Raw genomic sequence first — 10,573 nt, 5'->3', positions numbered from 1 at the left:
GCGAGGCTTTGAGTGGCGCCCGTGTGGGGCCAGACCCCGGTGCAAGGGCTCCCCGGGAAGGGCGCTGAGGCCTCCGCGGCCCGTACAGCCGCTCCCTGCCCCGGGCGGAGCGAAGTGTCCCCATGGAGTCGGAGGGTGCCCCGCGCCGTGGGACCATGCCGGGTCTGCTTTAACGCGCACATGTGCTCGGCGCGGCCTCCCCGGCCCCGGCCCCGCTTAAGGTGGCCCCTGGGGCTGGGCAGGGTCTCCCGCCACTTATTTCAGGTCCAGGGGCACAGGCACGGGGCTCCGGGCACGGGCTTCGTGGCAGTTCCGCGGGGACAGCCCTCTGACCCCGAGCCCGGGGCCGAGAAGAGGCCACCCCACTCGAGTCCACCTTAAGGGGGGAGGGCGCTCCGGCGGTGTTTGTACACAGCGTGCACACCCTGCCTGCACCCCCTGTGCCCTGCCCGCACCCTCCCGCACATCCCCTGCACGCACCTGTCCTACCTGCACCCCCCGGAGACACTTCTCCTTTCCACCCCAACATCCTTGACCCCAGTCCAACCTTACGGTGCTTGCTGGGGGAGCTGCAGCTCCCGTGAGGTCACATCAGTGCTGCACAGCAGATAGGAGCAGACTCTGTGCCCCCAGAACAAGGGAGACACCCCCCACACACATCCTGCCAACCCAAGGCTCATCAAGGGGACAAACAGGAGACCACCCCACCCCAGCACCCCAAGACTGAGCAGAACAGGAGGCAGTGACAGTGCGGGGACAGAGCTGGGATCTCTGTTTATTGAGGCGATGCTGTGGGGCACCCCAGGGGACTGCGCCAAGGCACGGTGGCACTGAGGGTGTGCAAGGACCCCCAAGGAAGCAACACCACGGTGGTGTAGACGCAGCAGGTCCCTCAGGCTTTTCCAGGGTCCTCCTTGAGCGTCACCGTCCGGTTGAACACCATCTAAAGAGAAACAGAGGGTCTGCTCGTAGCCCCACGGCAGGCAGAGGGTGCTTGCAGAAGCGTCTGCAGGCTGCCTCACTGCCCCCATCCCACCAGGCTCACCTTTCCCTGCTCACTGTCGGGATCCACGGAGAAGTAGCCCAGGCGCTCAAACTGGAACTTGTCAAAGGGTCGAGCAGAGTGGACAGAGCTGTCGACCAGGGCATTGTGCACCACACGCAGGGAGTCCTGGCAGGGGGGGACAGCTCAGCCAGCACCCCTACCCTTCTATTCTCTCCATCCCTACCCTCTGCCCAGCTCCCCCCGGCTCCTCTTCCTCCCGAGACACAGTAAGGCCTCGCTCCAAGAGGGGTAGGGTGTACATGGAAGTGGGTGCCTCAGGACTGGGTGCAGCAGGTCCCCACTTTCCTCTCAGGCCCATAACCTCAGCTGCTTCCACTACTCACAGGGTTGAGGTCACTCAGAAAGCCACCAGGTACCTCCGATGGGTCCTCAGGATTTTTGTGCAAAAACCTGCCATGAGATAAGAGTCTTTTCCCAAAGGTGCCAAAGGAGGGGACATGGTGCCACTCATAGGACCTCTAGATCATTATCCTTCCCCACCAAGGGTCTGGGCAGACCCCAGCAGGGCCTGCTGTTGTACAGCTGTGCTGCTGCTCCAGCACTGATAAGCTTGTGCTGGCCCTGGTCGGCAGCCAGATACTCACAGCCGCTCATAGAGCCGCACTTCACAGGCCAGTGGCACTGACACCCAGTGGATGAAAGCTTTGGGCTTTTCTGCCACATCCGACTTGGTGCAGGTGACCTCCAACTCAATGACACGCCCACTGACGTCCTGAGGGAGAGGAGATGAGCTAAGCTGTCAGGCAGCAGGCTTATCCCATATGGCAGGCCCGGGGGCTGAACCCCAGCCCCACAGTTTGGGGACACCTTGCTCCCCACTGTGAGGCACAGGGCAGGCAGAGAGCAGCCACACAGGCAGCCTGAGCCCTCACTGTGTCCAGAGCATCCAGCACAAGATGACCATTGCTGCTCTTCCCTGTTAGAGCATGGTCACGTCCTGACATTCCACAGCCCCACCTCATGTCCCCAGTGCCCACAGTCACGCACCTTGATGACATTCTGGACGGTGATGATGTAGCCAGTGTGGCGCAGCCCCACCGGCTGCCCGGGGGCCAGGCGCTTGTACCCCTTGTCTGCCTCCTGTAAGAGAGTTCACAGCTGCATGAGGGGTCCCAGCATGGGCAGCTGGGAGAGGCATCCCACCTCCAGCACGTCTCTCTGCCCCTAATCCTGCCATCCCAGGGATCAGCGATCCCAGGGCTGTTTGAACTTCCATGTTGCTGTGGGACATTCCCATGAACAGGCCAGGTTGAGCACCATTGGCTGGACATGCCATGGCCAGGCTGAGGGCAGCACTTGCCCAGTGCCTATCAGGGCTGCTGGCCCATTTTGAAGTCACAGTAAGGAACTCAACACCCGCCTGTGACTTCTGTGTGCAGGACCAACACCACTTTCACTGCTGCCAGGCTCCTGCTGCACAAGCTATAGCTCCAGGAGTGATAGTATAGTCCAGTGGACCTGGCTTACCTCCCTGAAGTCTGTCTCCTCAATGTAGACGGTCTGGTGGAATGGCACTTTGTGAAAACCACGGCTCTCATCGGCTGGAAAGTTGGGCACAAGGACCTCCAGTGCCTGGGGAGAAAGAGGGCATGAATACTGATCTCAAGGAACTCCACTCCCACAACAGCCCATGGCAGTCTCACCTTCGGAGCAGGGAAGTTGGTGATGGTGACCTTGAGGGGCTCCAGGACAGCCATGGCACGGGGGGCATGTTCATTCAGCACCTCACGTGCACAAGCCTCCAGCAGATGCGGCTCCATTGTCGCCTGGGCCACTGTCACACCAACCTGAGGAACAGCATGCTGTGACCATGCTGGCCAGGGGATGCAGCCATCTGCCCTGTCCCATCCTATCCAAAGCCTACCCGTGCACAAAAGTTGTTGATGGCCTCGGGGGGAAAGCCTCGCCGGCGCAGGGCTGTCAGCGTGAAGAGACGTGGGTCATCCCAGTCCCTGAGGAAACACCAGTGTGACAACCAGGCATGCTCTGGGTGAGCCCCATCATGGCAGCTGGCCCTGCTCCTACCTCACAGCACCTGTCTCCACCAGACGGATGATCTTTCTCTTGGAAACAACGGTGTAGAGCAGGTTCAGGCGCCCATATTCCCACTGCACAGGGCAGTAAACATCCAGAGCGTTGCACAGCCAGAAGTAGGAGGAGCGCCTGCAAGGGAGGTACAGGCACAGCCCAGCTCAGCCACAGGGACACGCTGTATCCCAGCACCCTGGCAGCCACCAGATGCTGCTCCCAGGTCCAGCTCAGCCCCGGGCTATCCTGTGCACAGTGCTCACCTGGCCTGGAACTCCTTGGTGCAGAGGGAGTGTGTGATGTGCTCAATGGAGTCGCAGAGGCAGTGTGTGTAGTCGTACGTGGGGTAGATGCACCTGCAAGGCAGACACAGCCAGCTCAGGGCAGAGCATAGTGCTGCTCCACTCCTGACACCTCCTCACTACCAGGAAACCCAGACCCACCCCCACCACATGTGCCAGGACATGGCTGGCCCTCCCTACCACTTGTCCCCAGTGCGGTGGTGTGGAGTGAACTTGACGCGGTAGGCAACAGGATCCATCTTCCCATCTTCCATCACCAGCTTCATCCTCAGCGTGGCTTCCCCCTCCCCAAACTTGCCCTTTCTCATGTCCTGTGCAGAGGAAGGAAGCTGTCAGCTGAGCCACAGATCCAGACCCACAGGCACACAGCACCTGCCCCAGCCAGGAGTACCTCAAAGAGCAGGAGTGACTCCTCCACAGGCCGGTCCCGCCACGGCGAGGGTGGTGGATTGTGGCCCTTGATCTCCTCAACCTTCTGATGGCAGACATATGCCTGACCCCTACAGGGAAGAAATGCCATCACCAGACATGAGTGACCCATCCCCAGGGCAAGGGGGAGCTCCAGCCACACTGTAGAAAATCAACACCACCCTGGCACATTCCTACTGCCTCGCATGCTCACCTGCGGATGAGCTCCAGGGCCCAGGTGTAGAGCTGGTCAAAGTAATCCGACGCGTGTGTCACTGCATAAGGCTGGTAGCCTATGGGGATGGGTGAAATGGAACAGGTTGGAGGAACCCCAAAGGCCCAGCAACAAGACCTAAATGCAGGGGTGTCCCTGACACCTGGCTTGATCCTGCCTCCTCATCCCGAGTCATACCCAGCCACTCCACCATCTCCCGGATGGCTGTGAAGTACTTCTCCTCCTCCTTCTCGGGGTTGGTGTCATCATAGCGCAAGAAGCACACGCCACCATTGGCCTGGGGATGAAGAAATAGTGCGCAGTTGCTCCCTGAGTGACCACAGGGCCAGGCCAGAAGTCAGGCAGTGGAGAAAGGCAAGGGTGACTTGGTGCTTTATACCTTGGCATAGCCGAAGTTGAAGTTGATGGCCTTGGCATGGCCAATGTGCAGGATCCCGTTAGGTTCAGGAGGGAAGCGTGTCCGTACCTGAAGAGGCAAAGGGGACACTTCTGTCCTTCAGCAGGAGACTTTTACCTTCCCTGACAGCAGTGACACTGACATGAGCGCCTGGCAATCCTGCAGAGCACCCCATACTGCCTCTGGCCATGCCCCCTGTGAGCTGCTTGCTCCCCATCCACCACAGCTGTGTCACTCTCACATGGAACTGCTGGGCTGTGGGACATGGTCTCACCTGCCCACCCGTGATTGCCAAGTGCTGCTTCAGCAGGGCCATAGTGTTGGGCGTCACCACGTAGCCCTCAGTCTTGTAGTTCTCTCCTGCAGGCAGAGGATGCTCAGGGCTGTAGCACTGCCCTAACCATGCCAAGCCCAGCAGCCAGCAGAGAAGGACACAGGACCTGTCCAGTCCTCCGCAGCACGGAGAGCTGGGACCAGGCACAGAGGTGGTGGAATGGCCCCACATATGGCAGTGGCTCCTTGCACTCACCTGGCTTGTGGAACTTCAGGGCTTCTCCCCGCAGCTGCTCCAGCAGCGACTGTGTCTCTGCACCCATGTCACCTGCAGGGAGATGGGGCTGAGCTCCCTGATCATGGCTCCCAGGGCTCAGCTTGGATGCAGGTGCAGCAGGAACTAAAGGGCTGGGGAAGAGCACAGTCTCTTACCGTTCTCCACCACAGCCACCTTCTGTTTCTCTGCTGGGGCCAGACGGGCCTTTGCCACCTGCAGAGACCAGCACAGCATCCTGAGTGCCCAGTTGTAGCACATACCTTCTCCTCCTGGCCCAGCCTGCTGTCCCCAGCGCTCCCTCAGACCTGTACCCATGGTGGCAGCTCAGCCCAGAGCAGCTATTTGGGATCCTGCCTGGACACTTCACAAAAAAATACCACCCAAGTCTCCAGCCTCCCCTTCTCCTTACCTTTGGTTTCTTTTCCAGGTCAGCTTCTGTCTTTGGTCCAAGCAAATGCAGCACCTGGAGAAGAATGACAGAGTCAGGAGTCAGAAAGGCTCCCTGTGTCCTAAGGCCTGGAAGTGTCCTGTCCAGACACCACTCCGCTCACCCTGCCTGCACCTAGGTGGGGCAGGCTGTCCCCAGCACTGGGCCCTCTAGGGGACTGGCTGACACGTCCCATACCAGTCACAGCACGCCCAGGGCACCACAGCAGCACCTGACACGGTAACCTCGCACCCACCTGCAGGTCCACCTCATTCTTGATGGTCTTCCCGTCTGCCCACCGCAGCTGGTTCCGTGCCTCCCCTGTGGACAGGGCACCCCGTGGGAAAGGGGCAGGGTCCAAGCCCGGGGGCAGCTTCAGCCTGCTGCTGATGCAGAACGCCACTCCCTTTGCCCCAGGGCTGTCCCTGTTGCTGGGCACTATGGCCCTGCCTGTGTGGGGGATCTGGCAGGATGACATCTCCCCATGGTGAAGGGCTGGCTCGCAGGACTCAGGGGAGCAGACACTGGCACTGGCGGTCAGGCACAGGGACATGACAGCCAGCAGCACCAGGCAGGGGCTGCCCTGGTGTCACCACTCACCCATTAGCAGCCCCATGTTGAAGTGGTAGCGCTCTGCCAGCAGCTCTGCTCGGTGCTTGCTGACCACAGCCTCCACCTACGAGCAGCACAGGGACACCAGGGTGAGCGAGGCAGGCAGGAGCACAGCAGGAGCCAGTCCAATGTCCCCTGTGCGGTCTCCACAGGGTCACAGCTCCACTCACCGCTTCCTCGATCTGCTCGGGGGTGATGCAGACCCCCACACCACAAGCCCGCTCAAAGTCTGCCACGTCCAGGGGCTCCAAGGGGTGGCTCCTCACGTACTCCAGGGCAGCTGGGGACAGAGCAGGGATGAGAGCGGGGCCCTGGGGCCGGGGCCGGGCGGGGGCCGGGGCCGCACGGTACCGCTGAGCTGCAGGTCGGTGAGGATCTCCCTGCGAGTGATGTAGTCGACGAGGAAGGCGAGGTGCTTTGGGTCCTTAAGGCGGGCGGCCGTGTTGTATAGAAGCGTCCCGGTGGCCTTGTCCAGCGCCGGGCCCAGCGCACTCCGAGCCTGTCGCCGCCCGGGGGAGCGTCAGGGCAGGACCGGGGCCCGAGCCCCGGGGAACCGGCGGCACCGGAGGCCGGAGCGGGACAGGGGAGTGCCAAGGGCCGAGGCCGCTCGGCGGGATCGGGAGGAGGCGAAGCCGGGGGGTCCCAGGAAGGCTGAGGTCGAGGGGGTGACAGCGGGACCACGGTGCAAATGTACCCGAGTGACACCAGGGATCGAGGTACCGGCTCCCGGGGGTGACACCGGTACCGGGGTAACGAGCTCCCGCCGTGACCGGGTCCCGAGGTGATATCGGGGTGGCGGGGTGCTGGGGATCGAGGACCGGTGACCAGGGCGCGGGCCCGCGGAGGACGCACCTGCAGCACAGCCCGGCGCAGCAGCGCGCTGAGTGCCCCGTTGCGTAGCGTCTCGCGTGCCTTGGCCTCGCTGAGGCCGATGCCGGTGAACAACCCCAGCGCCTCCTCCGCCTCCTCCGCCGCCATCGCCGCCGCCGCCGCCGCCATGCTGCCGCCTCCGCCCGGAGGCGGGTCCGTGCTCAGCCAACCGGCAGTGAGAGCGCTCCGTTCCGGCCAATGGGAGGGAGGCACGGGCCCCGGCCAGGCCAATGGGCGCGCGGGAGGCGGGCTCAGCGCGCGGGCTGTTGCATCATTTAAAGAGACCGGCGGCGGCGGCGGCCACGTGGAGGGCGGGGCTGGAGGTGGGTCTGGGGGCGGAGCACGTGCCAGGTCCCGCCCCCGGCGCCCCCGTCTCCCGGCGCTTTGTGCCCCGCGGCCGGCGCCCGCGCCTCCGGTGTGCCCTGTCCGCCTGCCCCGACGACCCCGGGCACGGGCCCTGCCACGGACCCGTGGGAACAAACGTACCCAAGGTCCTGGGGTGGAGAGCGGGTCACGGTGGCGGCCTCAGCAGGGTTTACGCGGAGCCAGGCCGGCTCGGTGTTCCCGGCTCCCCCGGATCGTGCGTGGTCCCTTGGCCACGCCAGCCCAGTGTCCGTTCTCTTCCCTCCTTCCCTGTCCCCGTCGCTGGCCTGGTACACTCCCCATCCCAATATTCCCAGGCTTCCCCAGACCGGTGGAATTTTGGCTGCCTCAGCCCAGTGTCCTCCTGCCACCCCTGTCTGATGTCTTCTCCAGTCTGGTGTTCCCAGCTCTCCCCTTTGCCCCGCGAGCTTTCCCAGCCTGGTATTCTCTAGCTCTTCCGGCCCGGTGCCCCCCCAGCCCGATGTCCCCCCCGCCCCAGCCCGGCTTCCTCCACAACCTCACGTTCTCTGCCTCAGCCTGGGAGTCCCCACCCCAGCCCGATATCCCTCCTCCCCAGCTTGGTGTCTCCTCTTAGCTCAGTGCGCCCCTAGCCCAGTGTCCCATCCATCCTACTCCCACCTCAGCCCGAGCAGCAGCAAACTTGAGTTGTTGGGGAAGCGGGTTTATTGGAAATAGTGGGTAGGGGGAGGCACCGGCAGGTCCTGCCAGCCAGAGCCACTGGACACAACCAGACAAGGTAGATCCTGGCTCCTCCATGGGTGGGTGCTGGAGCCAACGCTGGTGTCACAGTGAGTCGCACACCACGGAGGGGACAGCCATTCCTTAGCACCGGTACAGAGCTATAGTTCCATCCTAGTGCCAGGCACTGTGTCTGCCCCCTTGCTGGCTGCCTGCTCCCTGCCTGTAGCTGGCAGTGGCTTTAAGCTGTAGCGGGCACTGACATTGGTACCTGAGACGCTGCGGTACTCGCCCATCTCCGTACGAACGTTCTCGTTCTGGGTGATGGTGAGCAGGACCGGGACAGAGAGCGTCACCTCCTTCCGAAGGACCTGGATGCTGAGCACTGTGCGCGGGGGGATCTTCGCCGGCAGCTGCACCTCCACTCGCTGCCGCCGAGTGCTGGTTTCGCTGCGCCCTTTCTGCACCGTAAAGATGTTGGAGGCTTCCACGGTCAGAGTGAAGGAGAGCCCAGCTTTGAGGCTGGTGGCATTGCTGAAGTGGAAGCTCTGCCAGAGTGTGGTGGCATACTCCCGGCTGCTGCTGGCCGCCAGCGCCTGCTCCGACTCTGTCTCATTCACCCCCTCAATCTCATCCACCAGAACCTCCCGCTCCTCCTCCACCCGCTTCTGTTCCCAAAGGAGACGTGCTGAGACCAGGGGCCGCCCGGGTCGCAGCGGGCGCAGGTGGGACAGGCGAGACTGAAAGTTCAGCTCCAGTTTGTAGTCAGCAAGATGCTCGCCGGGCCATGCCAGGCAGTGCCAGCCGCCCCGCCCGGGATTCTGATAGAGCAGCCAGACCCCTCGCTGCACCATGTGGGACGCTACCCGGTCATTGAAGTACCCATACGCCAAGTTGGTCTCCTCTGTCACCACCTTGCAGGCGCCTTGGAAGTTGGGGTGCTCATAGAGGGTGATCTGGGGGTCCCCCAGGTCATGGTGCACGAGGCGCAGTGCCGAGAAGCTGTTGGGCTGATCCACAGAAGGGTACTCGCCCTCCTCAAAGGCGTGCGGCTTCCCTTCGTATTTGGGGTCCGTGTAGGCAATCCATGGCTGCCCCTCCACCTTCAGGGAGGCGATGCAGTCCCCAAAATCAAGCTCGTGCAGGTCAGGCACGTCGCAGGTGAACTCTCGGCTCAGGCCCTCAAAGTTGGCACGCTCGTACACTGTGATCCGGTTCATGGTGCTGCTCCTTGAGCGGGCACAACGTGGCTCACGTCCCCTCCCGTGGGGTCACAGTGCTACAGGAGAACCGTGAGGAAAGGCCAGCCAGCAAAGGCAAACCTCAGCACCCCTTTAACCCTTGTCCTCTGCCTTTCTTTTGCCCACCTCTGCCTGGTCCCCGTGCTCTCACCGTCTGTCCTGGCAACACCCCACAGCTGTGCCTTTTAGGAAGCGGTGGTGGGACCAGGGCGTGCTGCGTCACGAAACGAAGGCGATGACAATGCTCGCCCCCACACCCTGCACCCAACCCTGTCCCCACTTCGGGGTTGGGGAGCCAGCCAGGCCTCGCACGGAGATCGACACACTGGGAACCCAGCCTGTCCCACAGACCAGCCCTGCCGGAAAGTCCTGCTGTGACCCAGGCTCGTAAGACTCTGTGCTGAAGAGTCACCGCCAATTATCAGTGATGCTTCCGCCCTGCCCTCGCTAATTATAGTGTGCATTGCCGGTGGGGCAGGAACTGCTGGCTCACCCCAGTAGGGTGAGAGGGTATCGTGGTGGGGCAAGCCAGCACCCCAAAACAAGAGCCTCTGGAACACTGGTGATCCCAGCAATTGGATATGGACACCTGACATGGTGGCACTGCTCCAGGCCTGTCTCTGAGGACGGCTGGGGCAGATGGGGATACTTCTTCCCCCTTGTTGCTTCATGGGGTGGCCAAGGCACTGCTGGGGTGGGATGCTGGGCACAGCAGAACGCTGACATCAAACCAAGGCATTGGAAGGCTGCCACTCCAAGCACAGCATGCTGGTGGTTTCCTCTGGGCTCCAGGCAGGCTCCCATGGCATGAACTGAAGCTGGTCTCCCCAGGAGCTACTGGTGTGGGGCACAGGGCATATGCACTCCCTAGCTGGCACCCCGCTGAGACAGGGCTCAGGCAGCTCATGGGTTCTGGGGTAGGTTAAGCCTTTGATTTCTTCTGGCTCCATGCCCAGAGGCTGCCTCATCCACTTATCCACACAGCCCTCACCAGCCCAGGGCTGTACCCAAGGCACAGTGCCTGGAGTAGGGAGCCACAAAGCCAACACGAAAAGCTCCCTGTGAGGTACAGCTGGATCCTGACCCACCGCTTGGGGACAGTCAGGACCCCCAAAGCCTCTGGGCTATAATCTGTCTCTTGGGGCTGATAAGCAAGACCTGCCCTGGCTGCATGGGGTCCATCAGTCCCCCAGGGGGTTGGTACAGCCTACAGGCATCCACATCCTGTGGTGGAGAAGCATGGAGACCCCATTGCTCCAACAGCCTGTCCCCCATAAGTCACCCAAGAGAGGAATCCAGGTGTCCCTGAATTCTTGAACCCTATTCTCTTCAAACCCCTGTCCCCTCCCAAAGGCCAGTGCCACCCCACACCTTG

General features: G+C 62.2%; 2 protein-coding genes across 2 annotated transcripts; both read right to left on the bottom strand.

Moving 5' to 3' along the window:
- Positions 1-749: 749 nt before the first annotated feature.
- Positions 750-8,035, bottom strand: QARS1 (glutaminyl-tRNA synthetase 1). Its single transcript, XM_066195682.1, is given in 28 exon segments — positions 750-943; positions 1,046-1,171; positions 1,390-1,456; positions 1,651-1,778; positions 2,054-2,146; positions 2,534-2,638; positions 2,710-2,853; positions 2,931-3,018; positions 3,092-3,229; positions 3,358-3,450; positions 3,577-3,707; positions 3,788-3,896; positions 4,019-4,097; positions 4,217-4,316; positions 4,419-4,505; positions 4,711-4,796; positions 4,966-5,037; positions 5,142-5,199; positions 5,396-5,449; positions 5,670-5,734; positions 6,014-6,089; positions 6,196-6,305; positions 6,377-6,524; positions 6,878-7,228; positions 7,230-7,298; positions 7,300-7,472; positions 7,475-7,706; positions 7,898-8,035. Coding segments are annotated over 28 exon segments (3,171 nt in total). The 3' UTR covers positions 750-892.
- LOC136296389 (epidermal differentiation-specific protein-like) lies at positions 7,920-10,544 on the bottom strand. Its single transcript, XM_066195450.1, has one exon. It carries the CDS (start codon positions 9,175-9,177, stop codon positions 8,119-8,121), a length of 1,059 nt encoding a protein of 352 aa, XP_066051547.1. The 5' UTR covers positions 9,178-10,544; the 3' UTR covers positions 7,920-8,118.
- Positions 10,545-10,573: the final 29 nt, after the last annotated feature.

The sequence above is a fragment of the Chamaea fasciata genome, unplaced genomic scaffold (assembly GCF_029207755.1).
Source record: "Chamaea fasciata isolate MVZ Bird 193981 ecotype frontalis unplaced genomic scaffold, bChaFas1.0.hap1 SCAF_13, whole genome shotgun sequence".
In the NCBI taxonomy this organism is placed as follows: Eukaryota; Metazoa; Chordata; class Aves; order Passeriformes; family Sylviidae; genus Chamaea; species Chamaea fasciata.
Note: the sequence above shows the minus strand (reverse complement) of the source record. Positions and strands in the feature narration are given on the sequence as shown.